Raw genomic sequence first — 25,055 nt, forward strand, 5'->3', positions numbered from 1 at the left:
CCTAGACACACACTACAACTACACACACACACCTAGACACACACTACAACTACACACACACACCTAGACACACACTACACACACACACACCTAGACACACACTACAACTACACACACACACCTAGACACACACTACAACTACACACACACACCTAGACACACACTACAACTACACACACACACCTAGACACACACTACAACTACACACACACACCTAGACACACACTACAACTACACACGCACACCTAGACACAAACTACAACTACACACACACACACCTAGACACACACTACAACTACACACACACACACACACCTAGACACACACTACAACTACACACACACCTAGACACACACTACAACTACACACACACACCTAGACACACACTACAACTACACACACACACACACCTAGACACACACTACAACTAAACACACACACCTAGACACACACTACAACTACACACACACACACACACATAGACACACACTACAACTACACACACACACCTAGACACACACTACAACTACACACACACACCTAGACACACACTACAACTACACACACACACCTAGACACACACTACACACACACACACCTAGACACACACTACAACTACACACACACACCTAGACACACACTACAACTACACACACACACACCTAGACACACTCTACAACTACACACACACACCTAGACACACACTACAACTACACACACACACCTAGACACACTCTACAACTACACACACACACACCTAGACACACTACAACTACACACACACACCTAGACACACACTACAACTACACACACACCTAGAAACACACTACAACTACACACACACACCTAGACACACACTACAACTACACACACACACCTAGACACACACTACAACTACACACACACACACCTAGACACACACTACAACTACACACACACACCTAGACACACACTACAACTACACACACACACCTAGACAAACACTACAACTACACACACACACACCTAGACACACACTACAACTACACACACACACCTAGACACACACTACAACTACACACACACACCTAGACACACACTACAACTACACACATACACACCTAGACACACACTACAACTACACACACACACCTAGATACACACTACAACTACACACACACACACCTAGACACACACTACAACTACACACACCTAGACACACTCTACAACTACACACACACACACCTAGACACACACTACAACTACACACACACACACACACCTAGACACACACTACAACTACACACACACACACCTAGACACACACACACACACACACACCTAGACACACACTACAACTACACACACACACACCTAGACACACACTACAACTACACACACACACCTAGACACACACTACAACTACACACACACACCTAGACACACACTACAACTACACACATACCTAGACACACACCACAACTACACACACACACCTAGACACACACTACAACTACACACACACACACCTAGACACACACTACAACTACACACACAGACCTAGACACACACTACATCTACACACACACACCTAGACACACACTACAACTACACACACACCTAGACACACACTACAACTACACACAGACACCTAGACACACACTACAACTACACACACACCTAGACTCACACTACAACTAAACACACCTAGACACACACTACAACTACACACACACACCTAGACACACACTACAACTACACACACACACACACACCTAGACACACACTACAACTACACACACACCTAGACACACACTACAACTACACACACACCTAAATACACACTACAACTACACACACACACACACCTAGACACACACTACAACTACACACACACACACACACACCTAGACACACACTACAACTACACACACACACACCTAGACACACATTACAACTACACACACACACCTAGACACACACTACAACTACACACACACACACCTAGACACACACTACAACTACACACACACACACCTAGACACACACTACAACTACACACACACACACCTAGACACACACACACACTACAACTACACACACACACACACACCTAGACAAACACTACAACTACACACACCCACCTAGACACACTCTACAACTACACACACACACACCTAGACACACACTACAACTACACACACACACACCTAGACACACACACACACTACAACTACACACACACACACACACCTAGACAAACACTACAACTACACACACCCACCTAGACACACTCTACAACTACATACACACACACCTAGACACACACTACAACTACACACACACACACACACCTACACACACACTACAACTACACACACACACCTAGACACACACTACAACTACACACACACACCTAGACACACACTACAACTACACACACACACACCTAGACACACACTACAACTACACACACACACCTAGACACACACTACAACTACACACACACACCTAGACACACTCTACAACTACACACACACACACCTAGACACACACTACAACTACACACACACACCTAGCCACACACTACAACTACACACACACACCTAGACACACTCTACAACTACACACACACACCTAGACACACACTACAACTACACACACACACCTAGACACACACTACAACTACACACACACACACCTAGACACACTCTACAACTACACACACACACCTAGACACACACTACAACTACACACACACACACCTAGACACACACTACAACTACACACACACACACCTAGACACACACTACAACTACACACACACACCTAGACACACTCTACAATTACACACACACACCTGGACACACACTACAACTACACACACACACCTAGACACACACTACAACTACACACACACACACCTAGACACACATTACAACTACACACACACACCTAGACACACACTACAACTACACACACACACCTAGACACACACTACAACTACACACACACACACCTAGACACACACTACAACTACACACACACACCTAGACACACACTACAACTACACACACACACATAGACACACACTACAACTACACACACACCTAGACACACACTACAACTATACACACACACCTAGACACACACTACAACTACACACACACACCTAGACACACTCTACAACTACACACACACACCTAGACACACACTACAACTACACACACACACACCTAGACACACACTACAACTACACACACACACACCTAGACACACACTACAACTACACACACACACCTAGACACACACTACAACTACACACACACACCTAGACACACACTACAACTACACACACACCTAGACACACACTACAACTACACACACACACACCTAGACACACACTACAACTACACACACACACACATAGACACACACTACAACTACACACACACACCTAGACACACACTACAACTACACACACACCTAGACACACACTACAACTACACACACACACCTAGACACACACTACAACTACACACACACACCTAGATACACACTACAACTACACACACACACCTAGACACACACTACAACTACACACACACACACCTAGACACACACTACAACTACACACACACACACCTAGACACACTCTACAACTACAACTACACACACGTAGACACACACTACAACTACACACACACCTAGATACACACTACAACTACACACACACACATACACCTAGACACACACTACAACTAAACACACACACCTAGACACACACTACAACTACACACACACACATAGACACACACTACAACTACACACACACCTAGACACACACTACAACTACACACACACACCTAGACACACACTACAACTACACACACACACCTAGACACACACTACACACACACACACCTAGACACACACTACAACTACACACACACACCTAGACACACACTACAACTACACACACACACCTAGACACACACTACAACTACACACACACACCTAGACACACACTACAACTACACACACACACACACCTAGACACACACTACAACTACACACGCACACCTAGACACAAACTACAACTACACACACACACACCTAGACACACACTACAACTACACACACACACACACACCTAGACACACACTACAACTACACACACACCTAGACACACACTACAACTACACACACACACCTAGACACACACTACAACTACACACACACACACACCTAGACACACACTACAACTAAACACACACACCTAGACACACACTACAACTACACACACACACACACACATAGACACACACTACAACTACACACACACACCTAGACACACACTACAACTACACACACACACCTAGACACACACTACAACTACACACACACACCTAGACACACACTACACACACACACACCTAGACACACACTACAACTACACACACACACCTAGACACACACTACAACTACACACACACACACCTAGACACACTCTACAACTACACACACACACCTAGACACACACTACAACTACACACACACACCTAGACACACTCTACAACTACACACACACACACCTAGACACACTACAACTACACACACACACCTAGACACACACTACAACTACACACACACCTAGAAACACACTACAACTACACACACACACCTAGACACACACTACAACTACACACACACACCTAGACACACACTACAACTACACACACACACACCTAGACACACACTACAACTACACACACACACCTAGACACACACTACAACTACACACACACACCTAGACAAACACTACAACTACACACACACACACCTAGACACACACTACAACTACACACACACACACCTAGACACACACTACAACTACACACACACACCTAGACACACACTACAACTACACACATACACACCTAGACACACACTACAACTACACACACACACCTAGATACACACTACAACTACACACACACACACCTAGACACACACTACAACTACACACACCTAGACACACTCTACAACTACACACACACACACCTAGACACACACTACAACTACACACACACACACACACCTAGACACACACTACAACTACACACACACACACCTAGACACACACACACACACACACACACCTAGACACACACTACAACTACACACACACACACCTAGACACACACTACAACTACACACACACACCTAGACACACACTACAACTACACACACACACCTAGACACACACTACAACTACACACATACCTAGACACACACCACAACTACACACACACACCTAGACACACACTACAACTACACACACACACACCTAGACACACACTACAACTACACACACAGACCTAGACACACACTACATCTACACACACACACCTAGACACACACTACAACTACACACACACCTAGACACACACTACAACTACACACAGACACCTAGACACACACTACAACTACACACACACCTAGACTCACACTACAACTAAACACACCTAGACACACACTACAACTACACACACACACCTAGACACACACTACAACTACACACACACACACACACCTAGACACACACTACAACTACACACACACCTAGACACACACTACAACTACACACACACCTAAATACACACTACAACTACACACACACACACACCTAGACACACACTACAACTACACACACACACACACACACCTAGACACACACTACAACTACACACACACACACCTAGACACACATTACAACTACACACACACACCTAGACACACACTACAACTACACACACACACACCTAGACACACACTACAACTACACACACACACACCTAGACACACACTACAACTACACACACACACACCTAGACACACACACACACTACAACTACACACACACACACACACCTAGACAAACACTACAACTACACACACCCACCTAGACACACTCTACAACTACACACACACACACCTAGACACACACTACAACTACACACACACACACCTAGACACACACACACACTACAACTACACACACACACACACACCTAGACAAACACTACAACTACACACACCCACCTAGACACACTCTACAACTACATACACACACACCTAGACACACACTACAACTACACACACACACACACACCTACACACACACTACAACTACACACACACACCTAGACACACACTACAACTACACACACACACCTAGACACACACTACAACTACACACACACACACCTAGACACACACTACAACTACACACACACACCTAGACACACACTACAACTACACACACACACCTAGACACACTCTACAACTACACACACACACACCTAGACACACACTACAACTACACACACACACCTAGCCACACACTACAACTACACACACACACCTAGACACACTCTACAACTACACACACACACCTAGACACACACTACAACTACACACACACACCTAGACACACACTACAACTACACACACACACACCTAGACACACTCTACAACTACACACACACACCTAGACACACACTACAACTACACACACACACACCTAGACACACACTACAACTACACACACACACACCTAGACACACACTACAACTACACACACACACCTAGACACACTCTACAATTACACACACACACCTGGACACACACTACAACTACACACACACACCTAGACACACACTACAACTACACACACACACACCTAGACACACATTACAACTACACACACACACCTAGACACACACTACAACTACACACACACACCTAGACACACACTACAACTACACACACACACACCTAGACACACACTACAACTACACACACACACCTAGACACACACTACAACTACACACACACACATAGACACACACTACAACTACACACACACCTAGACACACACTACAACTATACACACACACCTAGACACACACTACAACTACACACACACACCTAGACACACTCTACAACTACACACACACACCTAGACACACACTACAACTACACACACACACACCTAGACACACACTACAACTACACACACACACACCTAGACACACACTACAACTACACACACACACCTAGACACACACTACAACTACACACACACACCTAGACACACACTACAACTACACACACACCTAGACACACACTACAACTACACACACACACACCTAGACACACACTACAACTACACACACACACACATAGACACACACTACAACTACACACACACACCTAGACACACACTACAACTACACACACACCTAGACACACACTACAACTACACACACACACCTAGACACACACTACAACTACACACACACACCTAGATACACACTACAACTACACACACACACCTAGACACACACTACAACTACACACACACACACCTAGACACACACTACAACTACACACACACACACCTAGACACACTCTACAACTACAACTACACACACGTAGACACACACTACAACTACACACACACCTAGATACACACTACAACTACACACACACACCTAGACACACACTACAACTACACACACACACCTAGACACACACTACAACTACACACACACACCTAGACACACACTACAACTACACACACACACCTAGACACACTACAACTACACACACACACACCTAGACACACACTACAACTACACACGCACACCTAGACACACACTACAACTACACACACACACCTAGATACACACTACAACTACACACACACACCTAGACACACACTACAACTACACACACACCTAGACACACACTACAACTACACACACACACACCTAGACACACACTACAACTACACACACACTACAACTACACACACACCTAGACACACACTACAACTACACACACCTAGACACACACTACAACTACACACACACCTAGACACACACTACAACTACACACACACACACCTAGACACACACTACAACTACACACACACCTAGACACACACTACAACTACACACACACCTAGACACACACTACAACTACACACACCTAGACACACACTACAACTACACACACACACCTAGACACACACTACAACTACACACACACACACCTAGACACACTACAACTACACACACACACACACACCTAGACACACACTACAACTACACACACACACACCTAGACACACACTACAACTACACACACACACCTAGACACACACTACAACTACACACACCTAGACACACACTACAATTACACACACACACCTGGACACACACTACAACTACACACACACACCTAGACACACACTACAACTACACACACACACACCTAGACACACATTACAACTACACACACACACCTAGACACACACTACAACTACACACACACACCTAGACACACACTACAACTACACACGCACACACCTAGACACACACTACAACTACACACACACACCTAGACACACACTACAACTACACACACACACCTAGACACACACTACAACTACACGCACACACACCTAGACACACACTACAACTACACACACACACCTAGACACACTACAACTACACAGACACACCTAGACACACACTACAACTACACACACACACCTAGACACACACTACAACTACACACACACATAGACACACACTACAACTACACACACACACACCTAGCCACACACTACAACTACACACACTCACCTAGACACACACTACAACTACACACACACACACCTAGACACACACTACAACTACACACACACACACCTAGACACACACTACAACTACACACCTAGACACACTACAACTACACACACACCTAGACACACACTACAACTACACACACACACCTAGACACACACTACAACTACACACACTCACCTAGACACACACTACAACTACACACACACACATAGACACGCACTACAACTACACACACACACACCTAGACACACACTACAACTACACACACACACACACCTAGACACACACTACAACTACACACACACACCTAGACACACACTACAACTACACACACACACACCTAGACACACACTACATCTACACACACACACACACCTAGACACACACTACAACTACACACACACACCTAGACACACACTACAACTACACACACACACCTAGACACACACTACAACTACACACACACACCTAGACACACACTACAACTACACACACACACCTAGACACACACTACAACTACACACACACACCTAGATACACACTACAACTACACACACACACCTAGACACACACTACAACTACACACACACACCTAGACACACACTACAACTACACACACACACACACCTAGACACACACTACAACTACACACACACACCTAGACACACACTACAACTACACACACACACACACCTAGACACACACTACACACACACACACACACCTAGACCACTCAGCCACTCACCCACCCACCCACTTAACCACCCACCCACTCACCCACTTAACCACTCACCCACTTAACCACTCACCCACTCACCCACTTAACCACTCACCCACTTAACCACTCACCCACTCATCCACTTAACTACTCACCCACTCACCCACTTAACCACTCACCCACTCATCCACTTAACTACTCACCCACTCACCCACTTAACCACTCACCCACTTAACCACTCACCCACTCACCCTCTCACCCACTCACCCTCTCACCCACTCACCCACTCACCCACTCACCCACTTAACCACTCACCCACTTAACCACTCACCCTCTCACCCACTCACCCGCTCACCCACTCACCCACTCACCCACTTAACCACTTAACCACTCACCCAGTCACCCACTTAACCACTCACCCAGTCACCCACTTAACCACTCACCCACTCACCCACTTAACCACTCACCCACTCACCCACTCACCCACTTAACCACTTAACCACTCACCCACTCACCCACTCACCCACTCACCCACTTAACCACTCACCCACTCACCCACTCACCCACTTAACCACTCACCCTCTCACCCACTCACCCGCTCACCCACTCACCCGCTCACCCACTTCACCACTCACCCACTTAACCACTCACCCAGTCACCCACTTAACCACTCACCCAGTCACCCACTCACCCACTTAACCACTCACCCACTCACCCACTTAACCACTCACCCACTTAACCACTCACCCACTTAACCACTCACCCTCTCACCCACTCACCCGCTCACCCACTCACCCACTCACCCACTTAACCACTTAACCACTCACCCAGTCACCCACTTAACCACTCACCCAGTCACCCACTTAACCACTCACCCACTCACCCACTTAACCACTCACCCACTCACCCACTCACCCACTTAACCACTTAACCACTCACCCACTCACCCACTCACCCACTCACCCACTTAACCACTCACCCACTCACCCACTCACCCACTTAACCACTCACCCTCTCACCCACTCACCCGCTCACCCACTCACCCGCTCACCCACTTCACCACTCACCCACTCACCCACTCACCCACTCACCCACTTAACCACTCACCCAGTCACCCACTTAACCACTTAACCACTCACCCACCCACTCACCGGGATCACGTGACAGGTCAAAGGTCGCGGGCGTCCACGCCGCGTGCGGCGGGGCCAGCGGGTGGAACGAGGGGGAGGGGCTGTGGGGCCCCAGGAGGGGGAGGGGCTGCTCCCGTCCCCCCGCCCCTCTGGGGTCACGTGACCAGGGGGGAGGGGCCTGTGGGTGGAGCCCTGGGGAGAGAGGGGGCGGGGCAATGGAGTTGGTTGACCAATAAGATTAATACCTGTAGACACACACCTGTAGACACACACCTGTAGACACACACCTGTAGACACACACCTGTAGACACACATCTGTAGACACACACCTGTAGACACACACCTGTAGACACACACCTGTAGACACACACACCTGTAGACACACATCTGTAGACACACACCTGTACACCTGTAGACACACACCTGTAGACACACACCTGTAGACACACACCTGTAGACACACATCTGTAGACACACACCTGTAGACACACACCTGTAGACACACACCTGTAGACACACACACCTGTAGACACACATCTGTAGACACACACCTGTACACCTGTAGACACACACCTGTAGACACACCTGTAGACACACCTGTAGACACACACACACACCTGTACACACACACACAACTGTACACCTGTAGACACACACACACCTGTAGACACACACACCTGTACACCTGTAGACACACACACACACCTGTACACACACACACACCTGTAGACACACACACACACCTGTACACCTGTAGACACACCTGTAGACACACACACACCTATAGACACACACACACCTGTAGACACACACACCTGTAGACACACACCTGTACACCTGTAGACACACACCTGTAGACACACACACCTGTACACATGTAGACACACACACACCTGTAGACACACACACACCTGTAGACACACACACCTGTAGACACACACACCTGTAGACACACCTGTACACCTGTAGACACACACACACACCTGTAGACACACACACCTGTAGACAGACACACACACCTGTAGACACACACACACCTGTAGACACACACACACCTGTACACCTGTAGACACACACACACCTGTAGACACACACACACCTGTAGACATGTAGACCTGTAGACACACACACACACACCTGTAGACACACACACACCTGTACACACACACCTGTACACCTGTAGACACACACACACACCTGTACACCTGTAGACACACACACACACCTGTACACACACACCTGTAGACACACACACCTGTACACCTGTAGACACACACACACCTGTACACACACACCTGTAGACACACACCTGTACACACACACACCTGTAGACACACACACCTGTAGACACACACACACCTGTACACCTGTAGACACACACACGCACCTGTAGACACACACACACCTGTAGACACACACACACCTGTACACCTGTAGACACACACACACCTGTAGACACACACACACCTGTACACCTGTAGACACACACACACCTGTAGACACACACACACCTGTAGACACACACACACCTGTACACCTGTAGACACACACACACCTGTAGACACACACACACCTGTACACCTGTAGACACACACACACCTGTAGACACACACACACCTGTACACCTGTAGACACACACACACCTGTACACCTGTAGACACACACACACCTGTAGACACACACACACACCTGTACACCTGTAGACACACACACAATTGTACACACACACACACCTGTAGACACACACACACACCTACACACACCTGTACACACACACATACCTGTAGACACACACACACCTGTACACCTGTAGACACACCTGTAGACACACACACACCTGTACACACACACACATACACCTGTAGACACACACACACCTGTACACAAACACACACACACCTGTAGACACACACACACCTGTACACCTGTAGACACACACACACCTGTACACAAACACACACACACACCTGTAGACACACACACACCTGTACACCTGTAGACACACACACACCTGTACACCTGTAGACACACACACACACCTGTACACCTGTAGACACACACACACCTGTAGACACACACACACCTGTACACCTGTAGACACACACACACCTGTACACCTGTAGACACACACACACACCTGTACACCTGTAGACACACACACACCTGTACACACACACACACCTGTACACCTGTAGACACACACACACACCTGTACACCTGTAGACACACACACACCTGTAGACACACACACACCTGTACACACACACACACCTGTAGACACACACACACCTGTACACACACACACACACACCTGTAGACACACCTGTAGACACACACACCTGTACACCTGTAGACACACACACACCTGTAGACACACACACACACCTGTATACACACACACACACACAGACACACAAAGATCCCCCCCATATAGCCTTGACAGACTGTAGGGGCAAGTGCTGTTAGCGAGCACCTATGAAGGCCGGAATGGTACACGAGGGGGTGGGTGGCCAGCACCACGCCCGACCGCCTTTGTCTCCCCAGTGGCGATGTTCACACACCGCACCAGGTACTCATTTGAGGCTGAGTCGACCTAGGGGAGGCCCGAGACCGGTTCAGATAATCGTCACTGGTGTTGGCCGTGAGCGGGAATCGAACCCGGGTCGCCAGGTTCATAGCGCAGCGTAGCGCTAACCACTACACTACAGGTGTGTGTACACACACACACCTGTACACACACACACACACCTGTACACCTGTAGACACACCTGTAGACACACACACCTGTACACACACACACACCTGTACACCTGTAGATACACACCTGTAGACACACACACCTGTAGACACACACACACCTGTACACACACACACACCTGTACACCTGTAGACACACACACACCTGTAGACACACACCTGTACACCTGTAGACACACACACACACCTGTACACACACACACACCTGTACACACACACACACACCTGTAGACACACACACACCTGTACTCCTGTAGACACACCTGTAGACACACACACACCTGTAGACACACACCTGTACACCTGTAGACACACACACACACCTGTAGACACACACACACACCTGTACACACACACACACACACACCTGTAGACACACACACACACCTGTACTCCTGTAGACACACACACACCTGTAGACACACACACACCTGTAGACACACACACACCTGTACACACACACCTGTACACACACACCTGTACACCTGTAGACACACCTGTACACACACACACACCTGTACACACACACACCTGTAGACACACACACACCTGTACACACACACACACACCTGTACACACACACCTGTACACCTGTAGACACACCTGTAGACACACACACACCTGTACACACACACACACACACCTGTACACACACACACACACACCTGTACACACACACACACACACCTGTAGACACACACACACCTGTACACCTGTAGACACACCTGTAGACACACACACACCTGTACACACACACACACCTGTAGACACACACACACTTGTACACCTGTAGACACACCTGTACACACACACACCTGTAGACACACACACACCTGTAGACACACCCACACCTGTACACCTGTAGACACACACACCTGTACACCTGTACACCTGTAGACACACACACACCTGTACACACACCTGTACACACACACACACACACCTGTACACACACACACACCTGTACACACACACACACCTGTAGACACACACACACCTGTACACACACACACACACCTGTACACACACCTGTACACACACACACACACACCTGTACACACACACACACACCTGTACACACACACACACACCTGTACACACACCTGTACACACACACACACACACCTGTACACACACACACACACCTGTACACACACACACACCTGTACACCTGTAGACACACCTGTAGACACACACACACCTGTACACACACACACCTGTAGACACACAGGTGGAAATGTGGTTTTGGGGGGGGGGGTGGGGCAGAGCTTCGTGACGTCATATTTGAGGGGGGGGGGGGTCTGACTCTTTGTGACGTCGCGTGACGAGGGGGGGAGAGGGTGGTCAAAAATCGGCCAAACTCGCGTGACGTCATTTATGGGCGGTCCCAAATTATTTTTTTTTTAAGTAATTCCACAACAGCACGTAACATTTGTGAGGTAAAACCGACGGCGTCCTCACCTCTCCACGCATCGACGTTGCCCTCGGCGGCCCCCGCGCCGTACAAACCAACTCGGTCACCTCCATCGCCCGCATCGACGCCATCGTCGCCTCCATCACCACCACCACCACCTTCGCCTCCTCCTCCCGCCACCGCCTTCACGGCCCCGCCCCCTCTCCTGGCCCCGCCCCCTCTCCTGGCCCCGCCCCCAGCAGCACCCCACGGCCGCCTCGCGCCCGCGGCACGCGCGCTCGAGCTTTGGCGGGAAGCGGTTTTGGCGGGAAACTGCAGCCGCAGCGCGCGCTCGAAGTGCTCGTCCACCTGTCGCGCGCTGTCGCCGCGGTACGTCACCAGCACGCGGCGCCGCGGCCCCTCCCCTTCCCCGCCGCCCTCGCCGCCTCCGCCCCACGCCTCGGCCCACGCCCCGCCCGCCCGCGGCGGCGGAGGAGCCGCGGGCCACGCCCCGCCGAGGAGGCCCCGCCCGCTGGCCCCGCCCACGGTGGGCGGTCCCGCCCCTTCCGCTGCTAGCCCCGCCCCGCGGATGACGACGGGGACCCGGACCGGAAGTAGCTCCACGAGGTCCGGTTTCCCGCCCTTTTTCTCGCCGTTCGTCGTCGTCGTCGTTGCTGTTGTGACGTCATCGCCCCCAAGCTCCCCCCTCCCCTTGAAGCCGACCGCGAACTCGTCCACCTCCATCTGGCTTCTGGAACGTCGGGAAACACTCGTTAGTCAAACCACTCCTAAGTCAAACCACTCCTTAGTCAAACCACTCGTTAGTCAAACCACTCGTTAGTCAAACCACTCCTAAGTCAAACCACTCCTTAGTCAAACCACTCGTTAGTCAAACCACTCGTTAGTCAAACCACTCCTAAGTCAAACCACTCCTTAGTCAAACCACTCGTTAGTCAAACCACTCGTTAGTCAAACCACTCCTAAGTCAAACCACTCCTTAGTCAAACCACTCGTTAGTCAAACCACTCGTTAGTCAAACCACTCCTAAGTCAAACCACTCCTTAGTCAAACCACTCGTTAGTCAAACCACTCGTTAGTCAAACCACTCCTAAGTCAAACCACTCTTTAGTCAAAACACTCCTAAGTCGAACAACTCCTAAGTCAAAACACTCCTAAGTCAAACCACTCGTTAGTCAAAACACTCGTAAGTCAAAACACTCGTTAGTCAAACCACTCCTAAGTCGAACAACTCCTAAGTCAAAACACTCCTAAGTCAAACCACTCGTTAGTCAAAACACTCGTTAGTCGAAACACTCGTTAGTCAAAACACTCGTTAGTCAAACCACTCGTTAGTCAAAACACTCCTAAGTCAAAACACTCCTAAGTCAAAACACTCCTAAGTCAACACATTCGTTAGTCAAACCACTCCTAAGTCAAAACACTCCTAAGTCAAAACACTCGTTAGTCAAAACACTCCTAAGTCAACACACTCCTAAGTCAAAACACTCCTAAGTCAAAACACTCGTTAGTCAAAACACTCCTAAGTCAAAACACTCGTTAGTCAATCCACTCGTTAGTCAAACCACTCGTGAGTCAAACCACTCGTTAGTCAAACCACTCCTAAGTCAAACCACTCGTTAGTCAAACCACTCGTTAGTCAAAACACTCGTTAGTCAAACCACTCGTGAGTTGAACCACTCGGAAGTCAAACCACTCGTTAGTCAAACCACTCGTTAGTCAAACCACTCGTTAGTCAAAACACTCCTAAGTCAAACCACTCGTTAGTCAAACCACTCGTTAGTCAAACCACTCGTTAGTCAAAACACTCCTAAGTCAAACCACTCGTAAGTCAAACCACTCGTGAGTTGAACCACTCGGAAGTCAAACCACTCGTTAGTCAAACCACTCGTTAGTCAAACCACTCCTAAGTCAAACCACTCGTAAGTCAAACCACTCGTTAGTCAAACCACTCGTTAGTCAAACCACTCGTGAGTTGAACCACTCGGAAGTCAAACCACTCGTTAGTCAAACCACTCCTAAGTCAAACCACTCGTTAGTCAAACCACTCCTAAGTCAAACCACTCGTTAGTCAAACCACTCGTTAGTTGAACCACTCGTTAGTCAAAACACTCGTTAGTCAAACCACTCCTAAGTCAAACCACTCCTTAGTCAAACCACTCGTTAGTCAAACCACTCGTTAGTCAAACCACTCCTAAGTCAAACCACTCCTTAGTCAAACCACTCGTTAGTCAAACCACTCGTTAGTCAAACCACTCCTAAGTCAAACCACTCTTTAGTCAAAACACTCCTAAGTCGAACAACTCCTAAGTCAAAACACTCCTAAGTCAAACCACTCGTTAGTCAAAACACTCGTAAGTCAAAACACTCGTTAGTCAAACCACTCCTAAGTCGAACAACTCCTAAGTCAAAACACTCCTAAGTCAAACCACTCGTTAGTCAAAACACTCGTTAGTCAAAACACTCGTTAGTCGAAACACTCGTTAGTCAAAACACTCGTTAGTCAAACCACTCGTTAGTCAAAACACTCCTAAGTCAAAACACTCCTAAGTCAAAACACTCCTAAGTCAACACATTCGTTAGTCAAAACACTCCTAAGTCAAAACACTCCTAAGTCAAAACACTCGTTAGTCAAAACACTCCTAAGTCAACACACTCCTAAGTCAAAACACTCCTAAGTCAAAACACTCGTTAGTCAAAACACTCCTAAGTCAAAACACTCGTTAGTCAATCCACTCGTTAGTCAAACCACTCGTAAGTCAAACCACTCGTTAGTCAAACCACTCCTAAGTCAAACCACTCGTTAGTCAAACCACTCGTTAGTCAAAACACTCGTTAGTCAAACCACTCGTGAGTTGAACCACTCGGAAGTCAAACCACTCGTTAGTCAAACCACTCGTTAGTCAAACCACTCGTTAGTCAAAACACTCCTAAGTCAAACCACTCGTTAGTCAAACCACTCGTTAGTCAAACCACTCGTTAGTCAAAACACTCGTTAGTCAAACCACTCGTGAGTTGAACCACTCGGAAGTCAAACCACTCGTTAGTCAAACCACTCGTTAGTCAAACCACTCGTTAGTCAAAACACTCCTAAGTCAAACCACTCGTAAGTCAAACCACTCGTGAGTTGAACCACTCGGAAGTCAAACCACTCGTTAGTCAAACCACTCGTTAGTCAAACCACTCCTAAGTCAAACCACTCGTAAGTCAAACCACTCGTTAGTCAAACCACTCGTTAGTCAAACCACTCGTGAGTTGAACCACTCGGAAGTCAAACCACTCGTTAGTCAAACCACTCCTAAGTCAAACCACTCGTTAGTCAAACCACTCCTAAGTCAAACCACTCGTTAGTCAAACCACTCGTTAGTTGAACCACTCGTTAGTCAAAACACTCGTTAGTCGAACCACTCGTTAGTCAAAACACTCCTACGTCAAACCACTCGTGAGTCAAACCACTCGTTAGTCAAAACACTCGTTAGTCAAACCACTCCTAAGTCAAAGCACTCGTTAGTCAAACCACTCGTTAGTTGAACCACTCGTTAGTCAAAACACTCGTTAGTCGAACCACTCGTTAGTCAAACCACTCGTTAGTCAAACCGCTCGTGAGTTGAACCATTCGGAAGTCGAACCACTCGTTAGTCAAACCACTCGTTAGTCAAACCGCTCATTAGTTGAACCACTCGTAAGTCAAACCACTCGTTAGTCAAACCACTCGTTAGTCAAAACACTCGTTAGTTGAACCACTTGTTAGTCAAACCACTCGTGAGTCAAACCACTCGTTAGTCGAACCGCTCGTGAGTTGAACCACTCGGAAGTCAAACCGCTCATAAGTCGTCATCATCATCACCACCATCATCACCACGTGGCTGATGTCGTCATCATCATGATCATCATCATCATCACGTGGCTGATGCCGTCATCATCATCGTCACCACGTGGCTGATGTCGTCATCATCATCGTCACCACGTGGCTGATGTCGTCATCATCATCAGCACCACGTGGCAGATGTCGTCATCATCATCATCACGTGGCTGATGTCATCATCATCATCATCACCACGTAGCTGATGTAATCATCATCATCACCATAATCACGTGGCTGATGTCGTCTTCACCAGAGACACAGAGACAGACTGAGACAGACTGAGACACAGAGAGAGAGACACAGAGACAGACACACAGAGACACACAGACATAGACAGAGACACACAGACAGAGACAGAGACACAGACAGAGACACAGACAGAGACACAGAGACACAGAGACACAGAGACAAATACAGAGACACAGACACACAGACACACAGAGACAGAGACAGACAGAGACAGACAGAGACACTGAGACACAGAGACACAGACACAAAGACAGAGACACAGAGACACACAGAGACAGAGACAGACAGAGACAGACAGAGACAGACAGAGACAAAGAGACACAGAGACAGACAGAGACACAGAGACACAAAGACACACAGACAGAGACACAGAGACAGAGACACAGAGACATAGAGACAGACAGAAACACAGAGACACAGAGAGACACAGAGACAGACAGAGACACACAGACAGAGACACAGAGACACAGAGACAGAGACACAGACAAAGACAGAGAGACACAGACAGAGACACGGAGACAGAGACACACAGAGACACACACAGAGACACACACAGAGACAAACACAGAGACAGAGAGACACACACAGAGACACAGAGACACAGACAGAGACACAGAGACAGACAGAGACACAGAGACACGGAGACAGACACAGAGACACAGACAGAGACACAGAGACACAGAGACAGACAGAGACACACAGAGACACAGAGACACACACAGAGACACAGAAACACACACAAAGACACAGATACACAGACAGAGACACAGAGATACAGAGACACACAGAGACAGACAGAGACACAGAGACACAGACAGAGACAGACACAGACTGAGACACACAGAGAAACACAGAGACACAGAGACAGAGACACAGACAGAGGCACAGAGACACAGAGACAGACAGAGACACAGAGACAGAGACACACACTGAGACAGACAGAGACACAGAGACACACAGAGACAGAGACACAGAGACACAGAGACACAGACAGAGAGACACAGAGACACAGAGACAGAGACACAGAGACACACAGACAGAGACACAGAGACACAGAGACACAGACACAGAGACAGAGACACAGAGACCCAGACAGAGACACACAGACAGAGACACAGAGACACAGAGACACACACAGACACAGAGACAGAGACACAGAGACAGGGACAGAGACACAGAGACACACACAGACACAGAGACTGAGACACAGAGACAGAGACACAGAGACACAGAGACACAGACACAAAGAGACACAGAGACACAGGGACACACAGAGACACAGACAGAGAGACAGACAGAGACACAGAGACAGAGACACAGAGACACACACAGACACAGAGACAGAGACACAGAGACACAGAAAGAGACACATAGACAGACAGAGAAAGAGACACAGACAGACACAGAGACACAGAGACACAGAGACAGAGACACAGAGACACAGACAGAGACACAGATACACACAGACAGAGACACAGACAGAGACAGAGACAGAGACACAGAAAGAGACACACAGACAGAGACACAGAGACACACAGAGACAGACACAGAGACAGAGGCACAGAGACACAGACAGAGACACACAGACAGAGACACAGAGAGACACAGACAGAGACACAGAGACACAAAGACACACAGACAGAGACAGAGACACAGACACAGAGACACAGAGACAGAGACACAGAGACAGACAGAGACACAGAGACAGACAGAGACACAGAGACACAGAGACAGACAGAGACACAGAGACAGAGACACACACTGAGACAGACAGAGACACACAGAGACACAGAGACACAGAGACACAGACAGAGAGACACAGACACACAGACACACAGACAGAGACACAGAGACAGACAGAGACACAGAGACACACAGACACAGAAACAGAGACACAGAGACAGACAGAGACACAGAGACAAAGACAGACAGAGACACAGACAGAGACACAGAGACACAGAGACAGAGACACAGACAGAGACACAGAGACAGAGACACAGAGACAGAGACACACAGACAGACAGAGACACAGAGACAGACAGAGACACAGAGACACAGAGACAGACAGAGACACAGAGACACACACTGAGACAGACAGAGACACAGAGACACACAGAGACACAGAGACACAGAGACACAGACAGAGAGACACAGAGACACAGAGACAGAGACACAGAGACACACAGACAGAGACACACAGACAGAGACAGAGACACAAAGACACAGACAGAGACACACAGACACAGAGACAGAGACAGAGACACACAGACAGACAGAGACACAGAGACAGACAGAGACACAGGGACACAGAGACAGACAGAGACACAGAGACAGAGACACACACTGAGACAGACAGAGACACAGAGACACACAGAGACACAGAGACACAGAGACACAGACAGAGAGACACAGAGACACAGACACAGAGACAGAGACACAGAGACACACAGACAGAGACACAGAGACAGAGACACAGAGACACAGACACAGACACAGAGACACAGAGACTGAGACAGAGATACAGAGACACAGAGACAGAGACACAGAGACAGAGACACAGAGACAGAGACACAGAGACAGAGAGAGACACAGAGACTGAGACAGAGATACAGAGACACAAAGACAGAGACACAGACAGAGACACAGAGAAAGAGACACAGAGACACACACACAGACAGACTCACAGAGACACAGAGACACAGACAGAGACACAGAGACGCAGAGACAGAGAGAGACAGAGACACAGACAGAGACAGAGACACAGAGACAAACAGAGACAAAGAGACACACAGTCAGAGACAGACAGAGACACACAGAGACACAGAGACAGATACACAGACAGAGACACACAGACAGAGACACACACACAGACAGACACACAGAGACACAGAGACACAAACAGAGACACAGAGACACAGAGACACAGACAGAGACACAGACACACAGAGACACAGACACACAGAGACACAGAGACTCAGAGACAGAGACAGAGACACAGAGACAGAGACAGAGACACAGACAGAGACACAGACACACAGAGACACAGACACACAGAGACACAAAGACTCAGAGACAGAGACACAGAGACACACAGACAGAGACACACAGACACAGAGACAGAGACACAGAGACAGAGACACACAGACAGACAGAGACACAGAGACAGACAGAGACACAGAGACACAGAGACAGACAGAGACACAGAGACAGAGACACACACTGAGACATACAGAGACACAGAGACACAGAGACACAGACAGAGAGACACAGAGACACAGAGTCACAGACAGAGACACAGAGACACACAGACAGAGACACAGAGACAGACATAGACACAGAGACACAGACACAGACACAGAGACACAGAGACAGACAGAGACACACAGACAAAGACAGACAGAGACACAGACAGAGACACAGAGACACAGAGACAGAGACACAGAGACACAGAGACAGAGACACAGAGACAGAGAGAGACACAGAGACTGAGACAGAGATACAGAGACACAAAGACAGAGACACAGACAGAGACACAAAGACAGAGACACAGACAGAGACACAGAGACAGAGACACAGAGACAGAGACACAGAGACACAGAGACACACACACAGACAGACACACAGAGACACAGAGACACAGACAGAGACACAGAGACGCAGAGACAGAGAGAGACAGAGACACAGACAGAGACATATACACAGAGACAGACAGAGACACAGAGACACACAGTCAGAGACAGACAGAGACACACAGAGACACAGACAGAGACACACAGACAGAGACACACACACAGACAGACACACAGAGACACAGAGACACAAACAGAGACACAGAGACACAGACACAGACACACAGAGACACAGACACACAGAGACACAGAGACTCAGAGACAGAGACAGAGACACAGAGACAGAGACACAGACAGAGACACAGACACACAGAGACACAGACACACAGAGACATAAAGACTCAGAGACAGAGACAGAGACACAGAGACAGAGACACAGACAGAGACACAGACACACAGAGACACAGACACACAGAGACATAAAGACTCAGAGACAGAGACACAGAGACAGAGACACAGACAGAGACAGAGACACACAGACACACAGACACAGCCAGACACACAGAGACAGAGACACACAGACACAGACAGAGACACACAGACACAGACAGAGACACAGACAGAGAAATAGAAACAGAGACACAGAGACAGAGACACAGACAGAGACACACAGACAGAGACACAGACAGAGACAGAGACACAGAGACACAGACAGAGACACAGAAACACAGAGACAGAGACACAGAGACACAGACACAGAGACAGAGACACAGAGACCCAGACAGAGACACACAGACAGAGACACAGAGACACAGAGACACACACAGACACAGAGACAGAGACACAGAGACAGGGACAGAGACACAGAGACACACACAGACACAGAGACTGAGACACAGAGACAGAGACACAGAGACACAGAGACACAGACACAAAGAGACACAGAGACACAGGGACACACAGAGACACAGACAGAGAGACAGACAGAGACACAGAGACAGAGACACAGAGACACACACAGACACAGAGACAGAGACACAGAGACACAGAAAGAGACACATAGACAGACAGAGAAAGAGACACAGACAGACACAGAGACACAGAGACACAGAGACAGAGACACAGAGACACAGACAGAGACACAGATACACACAGACAGAGACACAGACAGAGACAGAGACACAGAAAGAGACACACAGACAGAGACACAGAGACACACAGAGACAGACACAGAGACAGAGGCACAGAGACACAGACAGAGACACACAGACAGAGACACAGAGAGACACAGACAGAGACACAGAGACACAAAGACACACAGACAGAGACAGAGACAGAGACACAGACACAGAGACAGAGACACAGAGACAGAGACACAGAGACAGACAGAGACACAGAGACAGACAGAGACACAGAGACACAGAGACAGACAGAGACACAGAGACAGAGACACACACTGAGACAGACAGAGACACACAGAGACACAGAGACACAGAGACACAGACAGAGAGACACAGACACACAGACACACAGAGAGAGACACAGAGACAGACAGAGACACAGAGACACACAGACACAGAAACAGAGACACAGAGACAGACAGAGACACAGAGACAAAGACAGACAGAGACACAGACAGAGACACAGAGACACAGAGACAGAGACACAGACAGAGACACAGAGACAGAGACACAGAGACACACAGACACAGACAGAGACACACAGACACAGAGACAGAGACACAGAGACAGAGACACACAGACAGACAGAGACACAGAGACAGACAGAGACACAGAGACACAGAGACAGACAGAGACACAGAGACACAGAGACAGACAGAGACACAGAGACACACAGAGACACAGAGACACAGAGACACAGACAGAGAGACACAGAGACACAGAGACAGAGACACAGAGACACACAGACAGAGACACACAGACAGAGACAGAGACACAAAGACACAGACAGAGACACACAGACACAGAGACAGAGACAGAGACACACAGACAGACAGAGACACAGAGACAGACAGAGACACAGAGACAGAGACACACACTGAGACAGACAGAGACACAGAGACACACAGAGACACAGAGACACAGAGACACAGACAGAGAGACACAGAGACACAGACACAGAGACAGAGACACAGAGACACACAGACAGAGACACAGAGACAGAGACACAGAGACACAGACACAGACACAGAGACACAGAGACTGAGACAGAGATACAGAGACACAGAGACAGAGACACAGAGACAGAGACACAGAGACAGAGAGAGACACAGAGACTGAGACAGAGATACAGAGACACAAAGACAGAGACACAGACAGAGACACAGAGAAAGAGACACAGAGACACACACACAGACAGACTCACAGAGACACAGAGACACAGACAGAGACACAGAGACGCAGAGACAGAGAGAGACAGAGACACAGACAGAGACAGAGACACAGAGACAAACAGAGACAAAGAGACACACAGTCAGAGACAGACAGAGACACACAGAGACACAGAGACAGATACACAGACAGAGACACACAGACAGAGACACACACACAGACAGACACACAGAGACACAGAGACACAAACAGAGACACAGAGACACAGAGACACAGACAGAGACACAGACACACAGAGACACAGAC

The 25,055-nt window shown here is 48.2% G+C and overlaps 2 protein-coding genes and 1 long non-coding RNA gene across 3 annotated transcripts in view; all 3 read right to left on the reverse strand.

The window, feature by feature from the left end:
- Positions 1-14,904, reverse strand: part of LOC142908146 (uncharacterized) — a 20,287-nt gene extending 5,383 nt beyond the window's left edge. The window contains exons 1-2 of the mRNA XM_076058423.1: positions 14,766-14,904; positions 10,569-10,739 (exon numbers count right to left, since the gene is read on the reverse strand). Coding sequence (XP_075914538.1) covers positions 10,569-10,739; positions 14,766-14,861 — 267 coding nt within the window. The 5' untranslated portion in view covers positions 14,862-14,904. The remainder of the gene's footprint in view (positions 1-10,568; positions 10,740-14,765) is intronic.
- Positions 1-25,055, reverse strand: part of LOC142908148 (uncharacterized) — a 219,794-nt gene that overhangs the window by 92,524 nt on the left and 102,215 nt on the right. The window lies entirely within an intron of this gene.
- LOC142908152 (uncharacterized) overlaps positions 15,234-25,055 on the reverse strand; it is a 38,511-nt gene continuing 28,689 nt past the window's right edge. Inside the window, exon 3 of the mRNA XM_076058434.1 lies at positions 15,234-15,448. The gene's annotated coding sequence lies outside the window, so the exon portion shown is untranslated. The remainder of the gene's footprint in view (positions 15,449-25,055) is intronic.

The sequence above is a fragment of the Petromyzon marinus genome (assembly GCF_048934315.1).
Source record: "Petromyzon marinus isolate PM22_M1 ecotype Great Lakes invasive population chromosome 73 unlocalized genomic scaffold, UKy_Petmar_22M1.pri1.0 chr73_unloc.5, whole genome shotgun sequence".
Taxonomy (NCBI): domain Eukaryota; kingdom Metazoa; phylum Chordata; class Hyperoartia; order Petromyzontiformes; family Petromyzontidae; genus Petromyzon; species Petromyzon marinus.